At 47.9% G+C, this 26,383-nt stretch overlaps 1 protein-coding gene across 4 annotated transcripts in view; it reads right to left on the bottom strand.

The window, feature by feature from the left end:
* Window positions 1-26,383, bottom strand: part of TMEM198 (transmembrane protein 198) — a 95,304-nt gene that overhangs the window by 37,045 nt on the left and 31,876 nt on the right. For all 4 annotated transcript variants that reach the window (XM_063933814.1, XM_063933812.1, XM_063933813.1 and 1 more), the window contains exon 3: window positions 25,704-26,279. In XM_063933814.1, the coding sequence (XP_063789884.1) occupies window positions 25,704-26,279 (576 nt within the window). The remainder of the gene's footprint in view (window positions 1-25,703; window positions 26,280-26,383) is intronic.

Raw genomic sequence — 26,383 nt, forward strand, 5'->3', positions numbered from 1 at the left:
GCAGGGCGCAGGGGGGGCGCCCTGGGTAGCAATATAAACCTCATTTCTGGCAAAAGAGATATATATACAGCTAGGCACTGTATATATAAAGAGCCCCCGCCAGTTTTTATTATATTTAAGCGGGACAGAAGCTTGCCGCCGAGGGGGCGGGGCTTCTCCCTCAGCACTCACCAGCGCCATTTTCTCCACAGCCCAGCTGAGAGGAAGCTCCCCGGACTCCCCCCTGCTTATCCACGGTGAAAGGGGGTTTCAGAGAAGGGGGGGGGGGGCACATAATGGGCAGCAAATAATAGTATTACAGCGCTACTGGGTAAACACATTGTGTGTTTTTCCTGGGGTATTAGCGCTGGGTGTGTGCTGGCATACTCTCTCTCTGTCTCTCCAAAGGGCCTTGTGGGGGAACTGTCTTCAGATAAGAGGATTCCCTGAGTGTGTGGTGTGTCGGTACGTGTGTGTCGACATGTCTGAGGTAAAAGGCTCTTCTAAGGAGGAGATGGAGCAAATGTGTGTGTGTGGTGTCTCCGTCGACAACGCCGACACCTGACTGGATATGTGGAATTAAGTGCTGAGGTAAATTTATTGCACAAAAGATTAGAGAACAGACAGGGAATCTACCCATGTCTGTCTCTATGTCGCAGGGACCTTCAGAGTCTCAAAACGCCCACTATCCAAAATAATAGACACTGATACCGACACGGAGTCGGACTCCAGTGTCGACTACGATGATGCAAAGTTACAGCCAAAACTGGCAGAAAAGTATTCAATATATGATTATTGTAATAAAAGATGTTTTGCATATCACTGATGACCCATCTGTCCCTGACACGAGGGTACACATGTTTAAGGGGAAGAAAGCTGAGATAACATTTCCTCCCTCTAATGAACCAAATGAATTGTGTGAAAAAGAGCGGGAATCTCCAGACAAGAAACTGCAGTTTCCCAAAAGAATTCTCATGGCGTATCCTTTCCCTGCTAGGGCCAGGATACGATGGGAATCCTCCCCTAGGGTGGACAAGGCGTTGACACGTTTACCCAAAAGGTAGTGCTGACATACCAAGATACAGCTACCCTCAGGGATCCTGCAGATAGCATGCAGAAAAGTACTTTGAAGTCTATTTACACACATTCTGGTACACTACTCAGACCGGCGATTGTGTCGGCAGGGGTTTATAGCGCTGTAGCAGCGTGGACTGATACCTTATCAGCGGAGATTGAAACCCTAGATAAGGATACCATGTTATTGACCCTAGGATATATAAAAGATGCTGTCTTATATATAAGACATGCTCAAAGAGACATTGGTCTACTGGGTTCTAGATTCAACGCTATGTTGATTTCTGCTAGACGTGTCCTGTGGAACATGCAATGGACAGGTGATGCCGACTAAAAGAGGCATAGGGAGGTTTTACCTCACAAGGGTGAGGAATTGTGTGGAGAAGGGCTCTCGGACCTGGTCTCCACAGCTATAGCTGGTAAATCTGATCTTTTGGCTTATATTCCCTCACAGCCTAAGAAAGCACGACATTATCAAATGCAGTCCTTTCGGTCGCAGAATAATAAGAAAGTACGAGGAGCGTCATTTCTTACCAGAGGTAAGGGCGCAGGGCACAGCTAGTTCCCAGGAACAGATGTCCTCCCTGGCCTCTACTAAATCCACCGCATGACGCTGGGGCTCCGCTAAGGGAGTCCGCCCCAGTGGGAGCACGTCTTCGACTCTTCAGCCACATCTGAGTTCACTCACAGGTGGATCCCTGGGAAATAGAAATTGTTTCTCAGGGTTACAAGCTGGAATTCGAAGAGGTGCCTCCTCGCCGGTTTTCCTTATCGGCCCTACCGGCTTCTACCCCAGAAAGGGAGGTAATATTAAATACAATTCTCACATTGTATCTCCAACAGGTGGTGCTCAAGGTTCCCCTCCTTCAACAAGGAAGGGAATATTACTCAACCTTGGCTGTAGTCCCGAAACCGGACGGTTCGGTCAGACCTATTTTAAAATTAAAATCTCTGAACCTATACTTGAAAAGGTTCAAATTCAAGGTGGAATCGCTCAGAGCGATCATTGCCAGCCTGGAAGGGGGGGATTTTATGGTGTATCTAGACATAAAGGCTGCATACCTTCATGTTCCCATTTATCCACCCCATCAGGCGTACCTGAGAATTACGGTACAGTATTGTCATTACCAATTTCAGGGAAATGATGGTGCTCCTACGCAAGCAAGGAGTCACAATTATCCCATACTTGGACGATCTCCTAATAAGGGCGAGATCAAAAGAGCAGTTGTTGAACAGCGTGTCACTTTCGCTGAAGGTGTCACAGCAACTCGGCTGGATTCTCAATATCCCGAAGTCACAGTTGGTTCCTATGACTCGTCTGCCCTTCTTGGGTATGATTCTGAATACGGAACAGAAATGGGTTTATCTTCCGATACAGAAGGCCCAGGAACTAATGACTCTGGTAAAAAACCTATTAAAGCCAAAACAGGTGTCAGTGCATCATTGCACTCGGGTCCTGGGAAAGATGGTGGCATCTTACGGGGCTATTCCCTTCGGCAAGTTCCATGCGAGGACTTTCCAATGGGATCTACGGAACAAGTGGTCCGGATCACATCTACAGATGCATCAGTTAATCACCCTGTCCCCTAGGGCCAGGGTGTCTCTCCTATGGTGGCTGCAGAGTGCTCACCTTCTGCAGGGTCGCAGGTTCGCCATCCAGGACTGGATTCTGGTAGCCACGGACGCGAGCCTCCGAGGTGGGGGAGCAGTCACACAGGGAAGAAACTTCCAAGGTCTTTGGGTCAAGTAAAAAAACTTGTATTCAAATCAACATCCTGGAGCTGAGGGCCATATACAACGCCCTTAGGCAAGCGGAAACATTGCTTCGCGACCTACCGGTTCTGATCCAGTCAGACAACATCACCGCAGTGGCTCATGTAAACCGCCAAGGCGGCACAAAAAGCAGAGTGGTAATGGCAGAAGCCACCAGGATTCTCCGCTGGGCGGAAAATCATGTAAGCGCATTTTCAGCAGTTCATTCCGGGAGTGGACAACTGAGAAGCAGACTTCCTCAGCAAACACGACCTGCATCCAAGAGAGGACTTCTTTAGGAAGCCTTCGCACAGATTGCAAGTCAGTGGGAACTGCCATAGATAGACATGATGGCGTCCTGCCTCAACAAGAAGCTACAGAGGTATTGCACCAGGTCAAGAGACCCTCAGGCAGCAGCTGTAGATGCCCTAGTGACACTGTGGGTGTTCCAGTCGGTCTATGTATTTCCCCCTCTTCCTCTCATACCCAAGGTGTTGAGAATGGTAGGAGGGAGAGGAATGAGAACAATCCTCATTGTTCCAGATTGGCCACGAAGGACCTGGTATCCGGATCTGCAGGAAATGCTCACAGAAGATCTGTGGCCATTTCCTCTAAGACAGGACCGGTTGCAACAGGGGCCATGTCTATTCCAAGACTTACCGCGGCTGCGTTTGACGGCATGGCGGTTGAACGCCGGATCCTAGCGGATAAGGGTATTCCGGATGAGGTCATTCCTACGCTAATAAAGGCTAGGAAGGACATGACATCTAAACATTATCACCGTATATGGCAAAAATATGTTTCTTGGTGTGAGGCCAGGAATGCTCCTACGGAAGAATTCCATCTGGGCCGTTTCCTTCACTTCCTGCAAACTGGAGTGAATTTCGGCCTAAAATTAGGATCTATTAAGGTTCAGATTTCGGCCTTATCCATTTTCTTTCAAAAGGAATTGGCCTCTCTCCCTGAAGTACAAACTTTTGTGAAGGGAGTACTGCATATTCAGCCTCCTTTTGTACCTCCGGTGACGCCTTGGGACCTTAACAAGGTGTTAAGTTTCATTAAGTCATACTGGTTTGAACCACTTAAAACGGTGGAGTTGAAAAATCTCACTTGGAAGGTGGTCATGTTATTAGCCTTGGCTTCGGCTAGGCGAGTGTCGGAATTAGCGGCTTTATCACATAAAAGCCCCTATCTGGTTTTCCATATGGATAGAGCGGAATTGCGGACCCGTCCTCAATTCCTGCCAAAAGTGGTTTCATCCTTTCATATGAACTATTGTGGTGCCTGTGGCTACGCGGGACTTGGTGGATCCCGAGTCCCTTGATGTGGTCAGGGCTTTGAAAATGTACGTGGCCAGATCGGCTACAGTCAGAAAAACAGAAGCACTGTTTGTCATGTATGCAACCAACAAGATTGGTGCCCCTGCTTCAAAGTAGACTATTGCTCGCTGCATCTGTAACACGATGCAGCAGGCGCATTCTACGGCAGGATTGCCGTTACCTAAATCGGTCAAGGCCCATTCAACTAGGAAGGTGGGCTCTTCTTGGGCGGCTGCCAGAGGGGTCTCGGCGCTACAGCTGTGCCGAGCTACTACTTGGTCGGGTTCAAACTCCTTTGCAAAGTTCTATAAGTTTGATACCCTGGCTGAGGAGGACCTCCTGTTTGCTCAATCGGTGCTGCAGAGTCATCCGCACTCTCCCGCCCGTTTGGGAGCTTTGGTATAATCCCCATGGTCCTTACGGAGTCCCCAGCATCCTCTAGGACGTAAGAGAAAATAAGATTTTAAACCTACCGGTAAATCTTTTTCTCGTAGTCCATAGAGGATGCTGGGCGCCCGTCCCAAGTGCGGACTACTTCTGCAAGACTTGTATATAGTTATTGCTTAAATAAGGGTTATGTTATAGTCTCATCGGTCTTGGACTGATGCTATGTCGTTTTCATACTGTTAACTGGATAGTATATCACAAGTTATACAGTGTGATTGGTGTGGCTGGTATGAATCTTGCCCTTCGATTAACAAAAATCCTTTCCTCGTACTGTCCGTCTGCTCTGGGCACAGTTTCTCTAACTGAGGTCTGGAGGAGGGGCATAGAGGGAGGAGCCAGTGCACACCAGATCTAAAGTCTTTCTTAAAGTGCCCATGTCTCCTGCGGAGCCCGTCTATCCCCATGGTCCTTACGGAGTCCCCAGCATCCTCTACGGACTACGAGAAAAAGATTTACCGGTAGGTTTAAAATCTTATTATATACACTATATCTATATATATATCTATATATATATATATATATATATATATATATACATACAGTATATATATATTGTATAAATGCGAAAGCCCTCACTCACTGACTGACTGACACATCACTAATGGGGCATATTCAGTATCCCTAAAAAGTAACAATGTGGAGCTTGGGTATGGCCGGTACAGACACCGTCACCGTCAGTGGGGTTCGCGGGGGGTTGGGGGATAGCGGGTAGCGGTCAGTCTTCTCTTGCTGCTTCGATCTTTTTGCAGCTTGTCTTCAGCTTTTCGGAATGTGATAATTTTAGCATGCAATCATGATGAACAGCGAAAAAATTGTGAAATGGAAGCTTGAGGATTGAAAACTTAAGTTTCACATTTCACAATTTTTTCTTGATGAATATGCCCCCAATTCTCTTCCCAATATGTTAAGAAGCTGAAATTTAACATAGGTATTCTTCAGGTGGGAAATAGGAAAACTACGTAATTAGAATTTTAATAAACCTCCCCTACTGGGATGAAAAGGGGTAGAACAGCTAATATATATATATATATATATATATATATATATGGGATGCATTCAATATCCCGGCTGTCGGGATCCCAGCGCTCAGCACACCGGTGGCGGGATCCCGACCACCAGGATACCGACACCTATTCTCCCTCTTGGGGTGTCCTGGGAGAATAAATAGCGTGAGGCGAGTGCAGCGAGTCCGCAAGGGGCTCTTTTTCTTTCTCCCGAGCTGCCAGCATTCCGGTGCCCGGCAGGTCAGAAAATAGCATTTACTTCCTGCCTGCAGATGAAATGAGTGCACACTGTAGTAGGGCCTCTGTTAGATATAGATTGTGAATATTGGATCTTATTCAGCATCAGTTACAGTTTTGCTAAATTATCAAAACTGCAACTGCTAGCAATCGCATGCTGGGGGCCGCCCAGCGCAGGGCAAGGCTACCCAGCATGCAAACGCCCGCCAGCAATGTGATCACAATTCAGTTGTGAGCGGATGTTTTCCGTTGCAGCGACCGACTGTGATGTCACGCGGCTGCCCCATAAACGGCCTAGGCCGCCCCTTTTTCGGCGCATCACCCCCGCAACGACACATCGCCTCCCCGCGAACGTCTCAATCATGCAGAGGCATTCGCATTAGTGACATGCGACTGCTTCGCACAGTACAGCTCCTGTGCATGCGCATCGGGCATAGAAACGTCAGTATGTGATCGCATCCCTGATGAATAAGGCCCATTGTCAGTGTATGCTATTACACTTACAATTAAGTATTTGCCCAAGTATTATGTTCAGTGGTCTATTGTCCAAATATAGGGGTCTATTTACTAAGCATCAGAGAGATATAAAGTGGAGAGAAAGTACCAGCCAATCAGTTCCTAACTGCCATGTCACAACCTGGGTTTGAAAAATGAAGGTTGGGAGCTTACTGGCTGGTACTTTATCTCTAATCAAGGCTTAGTAAATAGATCCCACAATCCTGTAATACTCCAAATGAGTCTCTGCCAAATAAAAGCTTGCGAACAGTTCCTGTTATTTCTGCCTCTTCAAATATGAAAAAGACTGGTAATAAAATTAATTGAAAAACCCTTTTTTTCCTAACAAACTAACTCTCTACTTGCATATTACAGCTCTCTAATATGGAATATCCCTTCCCAGGTGTTCCGGAACCCCCAGGAGGGTGATACAAATTAATTGCACACAGTTTACTGCATATCTCTTACTAATTAAATGTCACATTCACAACAATATTTGCTTGCTTTAGTATTCAGTGCATGCTCAATAAAACAAAATAATAAAAGTGGTTCTTATTTTCTTCCTTTCTATGAATAGGGCTCCGTAGTCACTGTTACCAGTCATCTTGGGAAGCCAGTCTGCCTGCTGGTACTGTATGTGCTTCCATGTTATCAGATGGCCAAATATTTCACATTTTGTGTAAAAAGATATAGGGGGTCATTCCGAGTTGTTCGCTCGTAATTTTTTTCTCGCAACGGAGCGATTAGTCGCTAATGCGCATGCGCAATGTCTGCAGTGCGACTGCGCCAAGTAAATTTGCTATGCAGTTAGGAATTTTACTCACGGCATTACAAGGTTTTTTCTTCGTTCTGGTGATCGTAATGTGATTGACAGGAAGTGGGTGTTTCTGGGCGGAAACTGGCCGTTTTATGGGAGTGTGTGAAAAAACGCTACCGTTTCTGGGAAAAACGCGGGAGTGGCTGGAGAAACGGAGGAGTGTCTGGGCGAACGCTGGGTGTGTTTGTGACATCAAACCAGGAACGACAAGCACTGAACTGATCGCACTGGCAGAGTAAGTCTCGAGCTACCCAGAAACTGCACAGAGAAGTCTTTTCGCAATATTGCGAATCTTTCGTTCGCAATTTTGAAAAGCTAAGATTCACTCCCAGTAGGCGGCGGCTTAGCGTGTGCAAAGCTGCTAAAAGCAGCTTGCGAGCGAACAACTCGGAATGACCCCCTTAGGGCCTAATTCAGAGTTGATCGCAGCAGCAAATTTGTTAGCAGTTGGGCAAAACCATGTGACTGCAGAGGGGGCAGATATAACATGTGCAGAGAGAGTTAGATTTGAGTGGGGTGTGTTGAACTTGAAACTGAAATCTAAACTGCAGTGTAAAAATAAAGCAGGCAGTATTTACCCTGCACAGAAACAAAATAACCCACCCAAATCTAACTCTCTCTACAAATGTTATATCTGCCCCACCTTCAGTGCACATGGGCCCTCATTCCGAGTTTATCGCACCAAGCAACTTTTTGCTGCTGGTGCGATCAACTAATCTTCGCCTATGGGGGAGTGTATTTTAGTATAGCAGGGCTGCTATGCTAAAAAAAGTTTCACACAAAACAAGACCAGGGTCAGACCTACTTACCCTTTGCGACGGATCCAGCGATGATGGTCACGGCTTTGACGTCAGACATCCGCCCTCCGTTCGCCTGGACACGCCTGCGTTTTTCTTACCACTCCCCGAAAATGGCTTCAAACGGTCAGTTGACGCCCCAAAACGCCTTCCTGCTGTCAATCCTTTTTCTTCGCTGTCAGCGTCATTGCGGCAACAACGAGCGTGCGCAATGCAGACCCGATTGCACCGCTGCGAAGAAGTGCAGCGTGCGATCGGGTCAGAATGAGGGCCATGGTTTTGCCCAACTGCTAACAAATTTGCTGCTGCGATCAACTCTGAATTACCCCCTAAATTCTGTTCATGTCCTATATGTATGTAGTGTCAAATTAATGAGTCACTAAAACCCCTTTCACACCACACAAATAACCCAGTATCGACGGCATATTGCCGGGTCGACACGGTCAGCGACACGGTCAGCGTGCAATGTGAAAGCGCCATAGCTGAAATCCCGGGTCGCCTGACCCGGCAATTCAAGCAGTGTTATTCCCAGGTTGAAAACCTGGTCAATGGCAGCGTAAATGGGCTCTCGGGTTGATGTGACCCCGGACCCGTTCACATCAACGCCTCTGCCCCCGCTGCTATGGCAACCCGCCTGGCATATTTTCGGGTCGGGGAAGCGAGCAGCAGCAATGCCAGATCCCACCCAGGAAGGACCCGTTTCCAATTCCCGGGTGGAATCCGCCATTGGCGGTGTGAAAGGGGTATTACTGATATATCAGATAGGGAACACTGATTCCAAGATATACCAGCATGACCCATTCTATACCACCTCACTACTTATGGTAAGAACTTACCGTTGTTAAAACTCTTTCTGCGAGGTACACTGGATTCCACAGGGAATAACATCGGGGGTGTAGAGTTGGATCTTGATCCGAGGCACCAACAGGCTAAAAGCTTTGACTGTTCCCAGGATGCCTAGCGCCGCCTCCTCTATATCCCCGCCTCCAAGCACTGGAGCTCAGTTTTGATAACCAGTCCAATTCAGTAGCAGGTAAGAGAGACGACAACAGTTAGTAGCCACAGCGAACCACATTCTCACAACAGGAGAAGGTACCAGCGGCTAATGCCATACAAACCCAAAGAAGCTAAGTGCATCAGGGTGGGTGCCCTGTGGAATCCAGTGTACCTCGCAGAAAGAGATTTAACAAGGGTAAGTTCTTACCATAAATCTCCTTTTCTGCAGCGGGGTACGCTGGTATTCCACAGGGAATAACATCGGGGATGTCCTAAAGCAGTTCCTCATGGGAGGGGACGCACTGTAGCGGGCACAAGAACCCGGCGTCCAAAGGAGGCATCCTGGGAGGCGGAAGTATCAAAGGCATAGAACCTTATGAACGTGTTCACTGAGGACCACATAGCCGCCTTGCACAATTGTTCAAGGGTCGCACCACGGCGGGCCGCCCAAGAAGGTCCAACAGACCGAGTAGAATGGGCTTTGATGGTAGCAGGAGCTGGAAGGCCAGCCTGTACATAAGCATGTGCAATCACCATTCTAATCCATCTGGCCAAGGTCTGCTTATTAGCAGGCCAGCCACGTTTGTAAATACCAGACAGAATAAAGAGAGAATCAGATCTCCTAAGTGAAGCTCTTCACATAAATACGGAAAGCCCGTACCACATCCAACAAACGCTCTTTGGAGGATAAACCAGGAGAGGTAAAGGCCGGAACCACAATCTCTTGGTTAAGGTGGAAAGGTGACACCACCTTAGGCAGATAACCAGGGCGAGTTCTAAGAACCACCCGGTCACGGTGAAAAATCAGAAAGGGTGACCGGCAGGACAAGGCACCCAAGTCTGAAACCCGTCTAGCTGAGGCAATAGCCAACAAAAACAAGACCTTAAGAGTAAGCCACATAAGATCCACAGTCTCAAGAGGTTCAAAAGGAGACTCTTGTAAGGCATACAGAACCACCGACAAATCCCAAGGAGCCACAGGGGGAACATAGGGAGGTTGAACATCAGGCAGAGTCACAATTTTTCTCTGAAACCATATCGACAAGGCAGAAATATGAACCTTGAGGGAAGCCAGACTAAGGCCTAAGTCCAGGCCCTGTTGCAGGAATGCCAAAAGTTTGGCAGTACTGAACTTGTATGCGTCATAATTCTTAGCCGCACACCAGGTGAAGTAAGAATTTCAGACCCTATAATAAATCCGAGCCGAAGCCGGCTTACTGGCTTTCAACATAGTTTGAATGACCGCCTCAGAGAATCCCTTGGCCCCCAGAACTGAAGCTTCAAGAGCCACGCCATCAAAGCCAGTTGGGCTAGATCCTGGTAGACACAAGTGCCCTGAACGAGGAGGTCTGGGTGTTGTGGAAGTAGAAGAGAACGCTCTATCGAGAGACCCTGCAGGTCTGGGAACCAATGCCACCTGGACCATGCTGGAGCTATCAGAAGTAGCATTCGTCCTTCTTGCTTGAATTTCCTTATTACCCTGGGCAGGAGTGACACCTGAGGGAACACATATGGCAGCCGAAAGTTCCATGGAATTGCCAGTGCATCCACGAACGCTGCTTGAGGATCCCTTGTAACTTGCTCTGAAGACCGGAACCTTGTGATTGTGTCGAGATGCCATCAGGTCTACATCTGGTAGGCCCCACTTGTCCACTAGGAGTTGAAATACTTCTGGATGAAGGCTCCACTGTCCAGCGTGTACGTCCTGACAACTGAGGAAGTCCGCTTCCCAGATGAGGACCCCCGGAATGAACACTGCCGATATGGCTGGCAGATGGCGTTCCGCCCATAGAAGAATCTTTGACACTTCCATCATTGCCATGCTGCTTCGAGTGCCACCTTGATGATTTATGTAAGCCACCGTGGTGGCATTGTCCGACTGTACTTGAACAGGCCTGTTTTGTACCAGAGGCAGGGCCAGTTTCAGAGCATTGAACACTGCCCGCAACTCCAGAATGTTTATTGGGAGTAGAAATTCCTCCCTGGTCTATCGACCCTGAAGAGAGTGTTGCTCGAACACCGCGCCCCAACCGCGCAGAATGGCATCCATCGTTAGAAGCACCCAGTTGGAGATCCAGAAGGGACGACCCCTGCTCAGTTGCTGGTCCTGTAGCCACCAGGTCAGTGACAGGCGAACCTCCAGAGTCAAGGAGAACAAGTGAGTCCTGATCCGGTGTGGCAGGCCGTCCCATTTGGAAAGGATTAATCTCTGCAGAGGGCAGGAATGAAATTGAGCGTACTCCACCATGTCGAAAGCCGACACCATTAGGCCTAGTATTTGCATCGCCGAGTGTATAGGACACACGTCGGCGAGATAGGAAGCATCTTATCTTTTCCTGAAGTTTCAAGACTTTCTCTGGAGACAAGAACGACCATTGGTTGTGGGTGTCCAATAGTGCTCCCAGGTGCACCATGCTCTGAGCAGGGACCACTGAGGATTTCTTCCAGTTGATGAGCCACCAGTTCATCAAATTGCAGGAATTGGACCGTCAGTTCTAGATGACGGAGGAGAACCTCTGGAGAGTTTGCCAGGATCAACAAGTCGTCCAGATACGGCAGGATCCTGATACCCTGACGGCGGAGCATAGCCGTCATGACCGCCATGACCTTGGTGAAGATTCTCTGAGCCATGGTCAGACAAAAAGGTAAGGCCTGGAATTGATAATGTAGGTTGCCAATAGCAAACCGCAAGTATTGCTGATGCGAGATGGCAATAGGAATATGCAGGTAAGCATCCTGTATGTCCAGGGATACCATATAGTCCATGAGCTCCAAAGCCAGAACAATAGAGCAAAGAGTTTCCATACGGAATTTGGAAACTTTCACAAATTTGTTCAATGACTTGAGGCTGAGAATGGGCCAGGAAGACCCATTCGGTTTCGGAACTAGGAACAACGTTGAATAGTACCCCCCTCCTCTCTGGGCCAGAGGCACCGTAACTATCACCCCTGTGTCTAGGAGGGATTGTACCACCAAATGGAGAGTTTTTGCTTTTACAGGATCCGAAGGGATGTTTGATGAGCAAAACTGGCGAGGGGGACGTTTCTTGAAAGAAATGGAGTATCCGTGAGTGACGACTTCCTGTATCCAGGCGTCCGAAGTGTTCTGTAATCATACTTGAGCAAACCGCACAAATCGGCCTTTCCCCCATGGGGTCCCACAGGAGGAGGCCCGCCCCGTCATGCAGCAGGCTTGTCTGTTTTGGAAGCAGGATTACGGGCAGCCCAGGAACGTTTACGTTTTGGGCTTAGTTGATTTGGAAGTGCGAGTCTGTTTCGGGTACGCCTGACCCTTTGCTTTACTTGGAGGTCGAAAGGAGCGAAAAGGAAGCACTTTTAGCCTTCGGAGCCGAAGGATTAGTACTACGCAGACAGGCCGTCTTAGCAGATGCTAAGTCAGCAACAATCTTGTTGAGATCCTCCCCAAAAAGGATGTTTTCCTTAAAAGGGATCACCTCCAAGGTCTTTTTAGAGTCCAGATCTACAGACCAGGACCACAACCAGAGAATCCGGCGAGCCAGAATGGACGTAGTAGATGCTTTGGCCGCCAGGACACCAGCATCAGATGCCGCCTCCTGAATATAATGAGAGGTTGTAATAATATATGAAAGACACTGTCTAGCATTATCAGGAAAATCAGACAGTAGTTCCGCTTCAACTTCCTGAACCCAGGCTTCAATAGATTTTGCAGCCCATGAAGCCGCAATAGTGGGCCTATGCACAGCTCCTGCAAGAGTGTAAATAGACTTCAAGCAACCCTCCACACGCTTATCCGTCGGTTCCTTCAGAGAGGTGATGGTAGTGACAGGCAGAGCAGATGACACCACCAGAAGCGCGACTTGTGAGTCCACCGGCGGCAGTGTTTCCTAATTTTTACTTAACTCTGCAGTGAGGGGATAATGAGCTAGCATCTTCTTAGACAGAGAGAATTTCTTTCCTGGGTACTCCCAGGATTCCTGACGTATGTCAACCAAATGGTCAGAATGGGGTAAAACTAATTTAGTAACCTTCTGAAGCTTGAATTTATCGGGTTTCTTAGAGGTATCAGTAGGCTCAACTTCACCATCAATTTGAAGGATCAGCCTGATAGCCTCCAAAGGGTCAGGAACATCCACTTGTGTAATAGATTCCCCATCAGAAGTGTCTGCATCAGTGTCTGAGGGGTCAGTATATGCGCCATCTTCATCGGATGAAGTATCCGAAACATGTGTGGATTGTGAGGAAGTAATGGCCCGCTTAGAGGACCCCTTAGTCTTAGGCGGGTGAGGTTTTTGTTTTGCTAAAGACTGATTTAATTGCTGTAACTGAGAGGACAGATTATCTGCCCATGGCGGATTAACTGCAGGGACAATGGGGTTCATTCCGAGTTGATCGCACACTGCCGATTTTCGCTGCGCTGCGATAAGGTCTCTACTGCGCATGCGTATGCAACGCAAAGAGCATGCGCATTGTACGGGTACAATGCGAATCGTTGCTGAGCGGTGGTTTTAACGTAGAATCCATTCGCACGGGCGATCGCAAGGAGATTGACAGGAAGAGGGCGTTTATGGGTGTCAACTGACCGTTTTCTGGGATGGTAGGGAAAACGCAGGTGTGTCCAGGCGTTTGGAGGGCGGGTGTATGACGTCAATTCCGGGACCGAACAGGCTGAAGTGATCGCAAGGGCTGAGTAAGTTCAGACCTACTCAGAAACTGCACAAACTGTTTTTGCAGAGCTCGGCTGCACAGGCGTTCGCACATTTGCAAAGCGAAAATACACTCCCCCGTGGGTGGCGACTATGCATTTGAACGGCTGCTAAAAACAGCTAGCGAGCATTCAACTCGGAATGAGGGCCAATATGTGGCTGTAATGGCACAGTAGGTCCCAACAGGAGGCGCAAGTCTAGTTACTAGTGTTGTCAGTAAATTAGAAAATGCAGCCAAAGGTGGGTCTTGGTGTACACTCGGTGCTGCAGACTGACTGAGGGGTATAGAACCCCCAGTACCTGAACCCTCAACTGCAATGTTTTCCTCTGAGCAATCCGTGGCGTCAGCACTGCACAGTGCAGGATCAGCCATGGATCTACCACCCTGTTTAGCAGACATTATTTGTAAGCGTACCCTTAGGGTGTAACAGTACAATAAAGGAGACATAATACCTGACAAAAAAACCCTGTATAGTGTGACTGCAAAGCAGAGCACAAACAGAGAATCTAAGAGGTATATGGTGACTGAAACACACAGAGGAAAAATACCAAAGTAATATATCCTGTGAGACACTATATCATATGAGAACCCTGTCGCAATTAGCCCCCTTCAAGGTACAGAATATAGGGATAGCAATATGTGTGATATACACGGAATATAGACACACAGCAGCTTTTGGCACACACAGTTACATGCACAATGCAGATATTATTACCAACAATATAACTGCACCGGACTAGCAATACTAAGTAACTGGACTACTAAGTAAAGCTATGTATATATACAGTGGGGTATTTGGACAGCCACCGATTGTGCAAGTTGACCCACTTAAAAAGAAGAGGGAGGTCTGTAATTTCCATCATAGGTACACTTCAACTGTGAGAGACAGAATCTGAAAAAAAAAAAAAAACAGGAAATCACATTGTATGATTTTTAAACAATTTACTTACTTGTATATTCTTGTGTAAAATAAATATTTGGACATCTACCAAGCAGCAAGATTTCTGGATCTCACAGACCTGTTACTTCTTCTTTAAGAAGCTCTTCTATCCTCCACTCGTTAGTCGTTACCTGTATTAATGGCAGCTGTTTGAACTGGTTATCTGTATAAAAGACTGTCCACACCCTCAAACAGTCAGACTGCTACCTCTCCACCATGGCCAAGACCAGAGAGCTGTCTAAGGACACCAGGGACAAAATTGTAGAGCTGCACAAGGCTGGGATGAGCTATTCGACAATAGGCAAGCAGCTTGGTGAGAAGAGATCCACTGTTGGCGCAATTATGAAAAAATGGAAGAAATACAAGATCACTGACAATCTTCCTCGACCTGGGGCTCCATGCAAGATCTCACCTCGTGGGGTATCAATGATCTTGAGAACGGTGAGGAATTAGCCCAGAACTACACGGGGAGACCTGGTCATTGACCTCAAGAGAGCTGGGACCACAGTCACAAAGGTTACCATTAGTAACACACTACGTCGTCATGGATTGAAATCCTGCAGCACCCAAAAGGTACCCCTGCTTAAGCCAGGCCCGTCTAAAGTTTGCCAGTGACAATCTGGAGGATCCAGAGGAGGATTGGGAGAATGTAATGTGGTCAGATGAGAGCAAAATCGAACTTTTTGGTATAAACTCCACTCACCATGTTTGGAGAGAGAAGAATGATGAATGGCATCCCAAGAACACCATACCCACTGTGAAGCATGGGGGTGGAAACATCATGCTTTGGGGCTGCTTTTCTGCAAAGGGGACAGTACGACTGATCCGTATTAAGGAGAGGATGAATGGGGCCATGTATTGTGAAATTTTGGGCAAAAACCTCCTTCCCTCAGTAAGAGCATTGAAGATGGATCATGGCTGGGTCTTCCAGCATGACAATGACCCCAAACACACCGACCGGGCAACTAAGGAGTGGCTCCGTAAGTAGCATTTCAAGGTCCTGGAGTGGCCTAGCCAGTCTCCAGACCTCAACCCAATAGAAAATCTGTGGAGGGAGTTGAATGTCCGTGTTGCCCGGCGACAGCCCCAAAACATGACAGATCGAGTGGGCCAAAATACCTGCTACAATGTGTGCAAACCTGGTCAAGAACTACAGGAAACGTTTGACCTCTGTAATTGCCAACCGAGGTTATATTACAAAGTATTGAGTTAAACTTTTTGATTGTCCAAATATTTATTTTCCGCAAAAATATACAAATAAATTGTTTAAAAATCATACAATGTGATTTCCTGTTTTTTTTCCAGATTCTGTCTCTCACAGTTGAAGTGTATCTATGATGAAATTACAGACCTCCCTTATCTTTTTAAGTGGGTTAACTTGCACAATCGGTGGCTGTCCAAATACTTTTTTGCCCCACTGTATATACAGATATAACAATACACAGTAAAGACTGGATGTATATCACAGGATACTTGTACCAAATAACGCAGAAGTTATGCACTTTTTCTTAACTAACACTGTCTAAATGACATGTAGAATACTTAAGTGTCCTGTTAATGCACAGCACTGATGAGACTGGCGGCTTTACAGAGGAGACATTGCCCAGCAGTACCAGAATCAGCTCAGCATGTGCGTAATGGCGCCCAAACGCTGACAGGGAGTGAGGGAGAGATATGCAGCTCCAGGGTGGGAACATCTGCTGTAGATGGCGCCTGGGGCTGGGGGAGGGACTACAGGTCTAAGCCCTATCCCCCTGCTGGACTTCATCACCGGGTACTGCGGGGCCTATTTGAAACAGATTTTAATAAATCCGACCTGTGCCCCTTGCCCTGGTGGTCTAGTGGGGTGCCTGTACGGCCACAGTGTCCACGCCAGCGCGCGCGGTCCTTCTCCTAAAGACCACGCAGGATTTGCGATTTCAGCGGGACTTGCCTGGGGGACCCCCTTACCTCCTCCCTGTAGATGCGGCCACGCGATCCAGGAGAGCAGCGGTGAGTGTGTGTCTGATGAGACCGGAGCCCTCTGCTGTAAGTACCCGGCAACCAGGGCACGGGAGTATACAGCGCCGCCGGGGGAGGTGAGCTGCCTTCACTGCAGGCACCAACTTACAAACTGAGCTCCAGTTCCTGGAGGCGGGGATATAGAGGAGGCGGTGCTATGCATCCTGGGAACAGTCAAAGCTTTTAACCTGTTGGAGCCTCAGATCAAGATCCAACTCTACACCCCTGATGTTATTCCCTGTGGAATACCAGTGTACCCCGCTGCAGAAATATGGATGGTAGGTTTGAAGACCTAGGTTCTCATATAACAAGCAGCGATTATAGCTCTCACACATTATATAAAACATTTCTTTCATACAATAAAAGATATTCAGAAGTATATTCTGCCAGTTTTGTTCCTCTGGGATCTGCCATTATGCAACTATCACCCGGTAAGTGATTACATTGTCACACTTGTTAAAATGCTAAGACCTATATCACAGACTCATATATCGTATTACAGTTTTATGATGACTTTTCTTGCCATTATCCCTCTGCTTGAGATCCCCACAATTACTACTGAAAACCAGAATTGTTATAGTGGAGCCAGCCCACCAGCAGATATATAACATATGTGGTCTTATCTTTCCAAACGAGGTTATATTTCTTTCAACGTTCCTGTAATAATAGGATTTTAATTACCTACCGGTATATCCTTTTCTCGTAGTCCGTAGAGGATGCTGGGGTCCTCATTAGTACCATGGGGTATAGACGGGTCCACTAGGAGCCATTGACACTTTAAGAGTTTGAGAGTGTTGGCTGGCTCCTCCCTCTATGCCCCTCCTACCAGACTCTGGAAACTGTGCCCGAGGAGACGGACATCTTTGAGAGAAGGATTATACACAGATAGTGGCGAGATTCACACCAGCTCACACACAAGGCAAACCAAGCTAACCAGCTTTAAACATCAGCAACGTCTGAACAATGGGGGTCATTCCGAGTTGATCGTAGCTGCGCAAAATTTTGCAGAGCTACGATCATCTTTCCTGACATGCGGGGGTCGCTCAGCACGGGGCTAGTCCACCACGCATGTTAGTCTGGCCCCCCTCGCAGAAGTGCAAAGGCATCGCACAGCGGCGATGCCTTTGCACTTCAGGAGTAACTCCCGGCCAGCGCAGCTTTAGTGTGCTGGCCGGGAGTTACTCCTCGCTCCCTGGCCCGTAGCGGCTGTGTATGACGTCACGCAGCCGCTGCGGCCTGCCCCCCGTTCAGTCCAGCCACGCCTGCGTTGGCCGGACCGCGCCTACGAAACGGCGGCCAAGCGTCGCCGTTTCCCCCCCTCCCGCCCATCGATCGCCTCTGCCTGTCAATCAGGCAGAGGCGATCGCTATCCTGCTATGGCCTTCCCGCATGCGCAGGCGCACTACGGCGCCGGCGCATGAGCAGCAGGGACCCGTTCGCTCTGCTGCGTTAAAACACAGCGAGCGAACGGGTCGGAATGACCCCCAATATTACTTACCAAGTAACGAAACAGTACTTACCAAGAACAAAGCTGCATTTAACTAAGTAACCACTGCAGGATTACGAAGCGCTGGGCGGGCGCCCAGCATCCTCTACGGACTACGAGAAAAGGATTTACCGGTAGGTAATTAAAATTCTATTTTCTCTTACGTCCTAGAACAGGGCTGGCCAAACCGGTCCTCGAGATCTACCAACAGTTCATGTTTTCCAGCCCTCCTGGAGATCTGTAGAATTGTCAGTTAGGAATGAATGCAGGACATCTTATTTAGTAATGACTACACCTGTGCACCAGCTAGGTGGTCTGGAAAATGTGCACTGTTGGTAGATCTCGAGGACTGGTTTGGCCAGCCCTGTCCTAGAAGATGCTGGGGTCCACATTAGTACCATGGGGATGTACCAAAGCTCCCAGAACGGGAGGGAGAGCGCGGAGGATCCTGCAGAACTGATTGACCAAACTTCAGGTCCTCAGAGGCCAAAGTATCGAATTTGTAGAACTTTGCGAACGTGTTCGACCCCGACCAAGTAGCCGCTCGGCATAGTTGTAAAACCGAGGCACCCCGGGCAGCCGCCCAGGAAGAACCCACCTTACGAGTAGAGTGGGCCTTAACAGACATAGGACACGGCAGGCCTGCCGTAGAATACGCATGCTTGATAGTGAACCTGATCCAGCGAGAGATCGTCTACTTAGAAGCAGGACACCCAATTTTCTTGGGATCATACAGGACAGAGAATCCGATTTTCTCTGATGAGCAGTCCTCTTCACATAGATTTTCAGAGCCCTTACAACATCCAAGGACTTTGATAAAATTGAGGAGTCAGTAGCAACTGGCACCACAATAGGTTGGTTGATATGAAATGCCGACACAACCTTCGGAAGGAACTGCGGATGTGTCCTTAGCTCTGCTCTATCTTCATGGAAGATCAGGTATGGGCTTTTACATGACAAAGCCCCCAACTCAGACACACGGATAGCAGAAGCCAAGGCCAACCAAGTGACAGCCTTCCACGTGAGAAACTTGACCTCAACCTCCCGTAGAGGCTCAAACCAGTCCGGCTGGAGGAACTGCAACACCACGTTAAGATCCCAGGGTGCCGCAGATGGCACAAAGGGAGGCTGGATGTGTAGAACTCCCTTCAAAAAGGTCTGAAACTCAGGGAGGACAGCCAACTGTTTCTGGAAGAAAATTGATAGGGCCGAAATCTGGACCTTTACGGAACCTAATCGCAGGCCCATATCCACACCTGCTTGGAGGAAGAGGAGAAACCGTCCAAGTTGAAACCCCACCGTAGGAAACCTCTTGGATTCACACCAAGACACATATTTTTTCCAAATGCGATGGTAATGTTTAGACGTTACTACTTTCCTAGCCTGTATCAGGGTAGGAATGACTTTGTTCGGAATGCCCTTCTGAGCTAGTATCTGGCGTTCAACCTCCATGCCGTCAAACGTAGCCCGGTAAGTCTTGATAAGCGAACGGCCCCTGCTGCAGCAGGTCCTCCCGAAGAGGAAGAGGCCTCGGCTCTTCTAGCAGTAGATCCAGAAGATCCACGTACCAAGCCCTTCTTGGCCAGTCTGGAGCAATGAGGATTGCCTGAACTTTTGTTCTCCTTATGAGTTTCAGAACTCTTGGAATGAGTGGAAGTGGAGGAAACACGTACACCGACTGGAACACCCACGGAGTCACTAGGGCGTCCACCGCCACGGCTTGTGGGTCCCTCGACCTGGAACAATACCGCCGAAGCTTCTTGTTGAGATGAGAGGCCATCATGTCTATTTGAGGTACACCCCAAAGATCTGTTACCTCCATGAACACCTCCGGATGGAGCCCCCACTCCCCCGGATGGAGATTGTGTCTGCTGAGGAAGTCCGCTTCCCAGTTGTCTACTCCCGGAATGAAGATTGCTGACAGCGTCAACACGTGTTTTTCAGCCAAGAGGATGATCTTTGTTACCTCTGACATTTCAGCTCTGCTCTTCGTTCTGCCCTTTCGGTTTATGTAAGCCACTGTCATTACATTGTCCAACTGCACTTGAATGTCCCGATTTCTCAGAAGATGGGACACTTGGAAAAGACCGTTGTAGGCGGCACTTAGTTCCAGAATGTTTATCAGCAGGCCGGCTTCCAGACTTGACCACCTTACTTGGGAGGTTTCCCCTTGAGTGACTGCGTCCCAGCCCCGGAGACTTGCATCCGTGGTTAGAAGGATCCAGTCCCGAATCCCGAACTTGCGGTCCTCCAGAAGGTGAGGCAATTGCAGCCACCAGAGGAGTGAGATCCTTGCCTTTGGCGACACAGACGTATTCTCTGGTGTATGTGTAGATGTGATCCCGACCATTTGTCCAGGAGATCCAGTTGGAAGGGCCGAGCATGAAATCTCCCGTACTGCAGAGCCTCGTAAGAGGCCACCATCTTTCCCAGAAGGCGAATGCACTGATGAACTGACACCCGGGCTGGCTTCAGGACTCCTGGACCAATGTTTGTATCACCAACGCTTTTCCTCTGGAAGAAACACCCTCTGCACTTCCGTGTCGAGGATCATTACCAAAATAGACAACCTCCTGGTAGGTTCCAAATGTGATTTTGGAAGATTCAGGATCCAACCATGTTCCCTGAGAAGCTGGGTCGTGAGAGCTATAGACTGTAACAGCTTCTCCTTGGACGATGCCTTTATCAGCAGATCATCCAGATATGGAATTATGTTCACCCCCTGTCTGCGGAGTAGAACCATAATTTCCGCCATCACCTTGATGAATACCCTCGGTGCTGTGGAGAGCCCGAATGGCAGGGCCTGGAATTGAAAATTACAGTCCACCAGTGCGAATCGGAGGTAAGCTAGATGCAGCGGCCAAATCGGAATGTGGAGGTACGCATTCTTGATATCCAGGGATATCAGGAATTCCCCCTCCTCCAGACCTGATATCACCGCCCTTAGAGACTCTATTTTGAACTTGAACTCCCTCAGAAAGGCGTTTAGCAATTTTAAGTTCAGAATGGGGAGGACTTTGGCGTACTTGAAGCAGGGAACCTGCAGTAGCAGGTTTCTTGGATTTTGGTTGACCTCCTCTAAAGAAGGTGTTGGACGGTTTGGCCTTTCTTGTTTTAGCAACCCGAAAGGACTGTGATGTAGCCGAAGGAAAAGGTTTCTTCGTAGCAGGTGCAGCTGAGGGGAGAAAAGGTGACTTACCCGCTGTAGCCGTGGAGATCCACGCATCCAACACTTCCCCAAAGAGTGCCTGACCTGTGTAGGGTAGGGTCTCCACACCTCTCCTGGATTACGCATCGGCAGACCACTGGCGCAGCCATAGGCCTCGGCGAGCGGAGACAGACATGGAAGATATTACTTTCATGGATTCCACCATAAATCCTGCAGAATCCTGAATGTTACGTAAAAACAATTCAACGTCACTTTTATCCATTGTATCCAAATCCTCAAGTAATCTGCCTGACCACTTTACTATAGCTTTGGAAATCCATGCACAGGCAATAGTAGGATGTAGTATAGCCCCTGAAGCCGTATATATGGATTTGAGCGTAGTATCAATTTTGTGATTAGCCAGCTCCTTTGAGGGGGTAGATCCTGGGACAGGTAAAACCACCTTTTCCAAGAGTCTGGATACAGACGCGTCCACTATGGGTGGGTTTTCCGATTTCTTTCTATCCTCCTCAGGGAAGGGGAAAGCAACCAGAACCCGTATAGGGATCTGGAATTTTTTCTCAGGGTTTTCCCATGCTTTTCAAAAATAGCATTTAATTCTTTGGACGCAGGGAAGGTTAGCGAGGCTTTCTTATTATCAGTGAAGTAAGCCTCCTCAAACTGCTCAGGTGTTGTATCAGCAATATTCAACACATCCCTGATAGCCTCTATCATCAACTGCACCCCTTTAGCAAGAGATGCGGCCCCCCTGAGCACATCCCCATCACCGTCTGCCGTGTCAGAATCGTTATCCGTGTCATCTTGCATAATCTGGGCAAGAGCATGTTTGTGGGAACCTTCTGAGGGAGGCCGAGGTAACAGAACCAGACCAAACTGCCAAAGATGTCTGTAAAACCTGAGTTGCAGATTCATTTTGTGCAACCCTAGTAGAAATCTGAGGAATCATAGATTTGATAGAGGATAACCATTCCGGCTCCGTTGCTGGTATCTGCGCTAAAAAAGTGCAATCCTGATTACATGGAATGAAATCATCCTGAGAGGACATATCCTCTGCAGCATATGATACAGAGGGGCAGATTTATTAAGCTCAGTGAAGTGATAAAGTGGAAGGTGATAAAGGACCAGCCAATCAGATCCTAAATGGCTGGGTTTGAAAAATGACAGTAAGGAGCTGACTGGCTGGTCCTTTATCACCTTCCAATTTATCACTTCACCGAGCTTAATAAATCTGCCCCAGAGTCCCTAGACATAGCTAAAAGGAGACCCCAAACACTCCACACACCCACCGGGGAGGATAGACAGAGTTTCACCCCCAAGAATGGCAAGAGAGACACAGAGATTGGAGCCAACCCACACACAGCGCTTTCAATGTATAGGGAGACCCCAACCAGCGCTGACTGTGCACCTTAATAGGTTACACAGTCTTTACACAGCCTCTCCCCCTTCTACAACCCCCTGGTGCCGTAAGAGATAGCTGGAGTTGCTCTGGAGGGACTGCTCTGCACTGACAGCATTTCAGCAGGCAGGAAAATAGCCCTGAACGCTGCTGGGTCCACTCTGTGGAGAAGCTCTGCCCCCATAATGGCGCTGTCTTCCCGCTCTTCAGAAGATTATACTGGCCTGAGGATTCATGTTGGCAGCGATCCCGGGACCCTGACAGGCTTTAGAGGTCAGTGTAGGGTGTAGGCGCTGGCTCAGGGCGCCCCTCACAGCGCCGCACTATGTACCGCTGATCCCCGGAGCGCAATTAGTACTGCGCTCCATACCCTGTTGCCGCCATCTTCACACCAGCTCTCCGCTTGCTAGGGGGGCCGGTGACTCACTCGCCAATGATCTTCTGGCTCTGTAAGGGGGTGGCGGCATGCTGCCGGGGTGAGCGATCCACTGTGGCGGGGAACATTCTATCCCCTCAGGAGCTCAGTGTCCTGTTAGCAGAGATAGTGGCTCAGACCCCGCAGGGCGGACACTACTCCCCCCACTTAGTCCCACGATGCAGGGAGGCTGTTGCCAGCAGCCTCCCTGTAAAATAATAAACTTTAAAATAAACTTTTACTAAGGAAGCTATGTAGAGCTCCCCTAGCTATGACCGGCTCCTCCAGGCACATTTTCTAAACTGAGTCTGGTAGGAGGGGCATAGAGGGAGGAGCCAGCCCACACTCACAAACTCATACAGTGCCAATGGCTCCTAGTGGACCCGTGTATACCCCATGGTACTAATGTGGACCCCAGCATCCTCTAGGACGTAAGAGAAAACATATCAAACCAGTGACGATAACCGGATGATCGGATGATAGGTTGACAGTAATAAGGTAGACAGTCGATAGGTTGACCTTATATGCATATGGTCGACAGGTACAAAAGACCGACATGGTCAGTAGGCTGACATGTAAAAACCCTCCACACGGACTACGACTGACAGGGATGCCGTAAAAAAATTGTGGGGCCTAGGACTCACAAAATAGGTAGCCCCCCCCCCCCAATTTAAAAAAAAACTATAGAAATAAATAAATAAAAATATTTTTTTTTAAATATGGGCGTGGCTGCAAACCGTGGACAGTGGGATGTCACCCGCCGGGTCCGGAGCCAGCGTGCCGGTTTTTTATTCCTGCACTTGAACTTTTAAACTAACATGTATGTGGATATTTATTTTATACTATAAAGATTGTTACCTTTTAAACTTACGGGTGTGCTCTCCAAATTCTTCCTAGCATATATATATATATATATATATATATATATATATATATATATAAATAAATATATATATATACCTGTATATATATATATCTTTTTAATCCTATGCACATATGGAGCAACACCAAATTATACTCGTTGCACTATATTAAGTCCCCACAGTAATGCCCCTAACACCATATTATGCTCCACACAGTAATGCCTAGTACCTGCTCGTTGTCATGGGTTCTGCTCGCTGTCAGGTTTTCTGCTCGTTGACAGGGGATCCCCTTCCTGACCGCTGCTGCTGCTGTTGCGGGTCTGCTGTCCTAGCGGGGCCGCTGTTCACCATTGCCTGCTTTAAACTGTTGAAAACGTCCCTCCCAAAATGGCCTCCACCTCAGAGGAGATAGTTATCAAAGATACTAGAGGAGGCCTCCTCTAGTATCTTTTATAACTGTCTCCTCTGAGGCAGCGGCCGTTTTGGTAGAGACGTTTTCAATAGATTGCTGCGGGCAGACAGGAACCAATGGGGACGAACTGTGGCAGGGGTAAAGAGCCGGACGGTGGCATGAGCGGCCCAGGCCCTCCACTCTCTTTCAGAGAGGCTGGACCCGGGATAGCTGTGCCCCAAGTACTTCCCTGATGGCGTCCATGACGATTGGGAATAGTAACCTGTGCCGAGTACAGCGGTTCTAGAGTGAGGGACCTGCCTGAATCATGACAAGCGAGGCAAGCCATGCGAGGAGACATGGTATACTAATTGGGGTCACATGTGGCTTAACAATCAAAATGACACCCAAAAATGCAAAAAAAAAAACTGTTTTGACCTTTCATGTGGCAACCATTTTCATGTCAACCTTTTCACTGTGTTGACCTTTCGTTCCTGTTAACCTTTTCAGGTGTCAACCTTTTCACAACTTTTCACCCTGTTGACCATGTGCATGTCCACCATATGGGTCGGCCTATAGCACTTCCGTACATGTAAGTCCTCCTTTCAGTAGTGTGGTTTCAGTAGACCGTTATCATGCATATGCCATTAGAGTATCTTTTATAAAATAATTCTATTTTGCACTGATAACATAAAATCATTAATTATATCAATATTATAGATTACTGCATGCGCATGGTTCAAACCCCCTGCTTCATAAAATGTACTATTTTCCACTGCACAGTGTGCATGGTAAGTGGATTTAGTGCTGGGCCCTGTATAATCCACTCTAATACCGGTATCAATATTTAAAGCGTTTTCCACCTTCAGACTACTGCAGGCTATTGACTTGTACAGCAGTGCAGAGCTGTGTCAATATCTAAGGCAATGAGAATAAACAGCTCTATCTGATTAAATAAACTTGTGGTTATAAAGCACAAAAATGAGAGAAAAAATAAATAATGCAATGAGTCAATGTTGAATGATGAGAGGCAGTCATCTGACTGTGGAAACCTCTAATGTCTACAATACATTAAACGTCACGCCGCTGTTTAATAGAACTATGTTACTACAGGCTTACAAAGCTTAGCGACCAACACATAAAGCCCAAGGTAAACACAGGAGATCTTACATCTCACACTTTCCTACTCTCCCGAACTGTTCGGCAGACTCCCAAATTTCTGGGAGTTCTACCTCACTCCTGAGAGATGACCAGCCTCCTGGATCCCACCCATTTCCACAGTGAAGTGAGCTATCTGGGTGCTTGATGTAATTTATTTGTAGATTTATAAACACAACATTTAATTGTTTAATTAGCATGAATTAATAAAAAAATATATACAGATATATATATATATATATATATATATATGTAATATGTAATAAGTGGCCCTGCACTTACCTTCTGTATGTGAATACCCCTCGGCAGTGACTTTCCACTGGACAAGCACTCCCAGTAAGCTGAGTACAGGCCAGATCCCAAGGATTACCCAGCTGTACCAGCACATATTCTGAGGAGGGTCCACCTTCATGCGTTGGTACACGTACTGTACTAACAAAAAGAGCTCAATGAAGTAATCCACAGTCACTGTCATGATGGCACTGCCAAACACTGCTGTGGAAAGGGTGGTGAAGAAACGCTGCCACTGTAATGTAAGTACCGCAAAGAGCATCCCGATCCCAAGAAGGAGAGCTACCGGAACCCAGACGGTGCGCGGGTGATAGAACTGTTCCATGACGATAAGTGTGGCTATGGCTAATAGAAGTCCAAGCAGCAAACCCACCATGAACAGTCCCACGCTCCTCACCAGCATAGTAACCAGCCCACACAGAACCCCAATGCCAAGCCCAATGCCCACACTGGCTTCAACACTCAGCTGTGTGTCCAGGACCCGCTCCTTATAGCACAACATGAAGATGACCACTGAACCAAACATCAGACCCGTCAAGAACATGACAGCCTTGAAGCAGCGGTAACCTGAGTGAACAAACAATCAAAGAATTATCAGACATACTGTACTAGCTAGAGGTATAGAAACATGTGAATCCAATATGGAAAGTGCTCTAACTGTGGTAAAATGT

This window comes from Pseudophryne corroboree, chromosome 7, assembly GCF_028390025.1.
Source record: "Pseudophryne corroboree isolate aPseCor3 chromosome 7, aPseCor3.hap2, whole genome shotgun sequence".
In the NCBI taxonomy this organism is placed as follows: Eukaryota; Metazoa; Chordata; class Amphibia; order Anura; family Myobatrachidae; genus Pseudophryne; species Pseudophryne corroboree.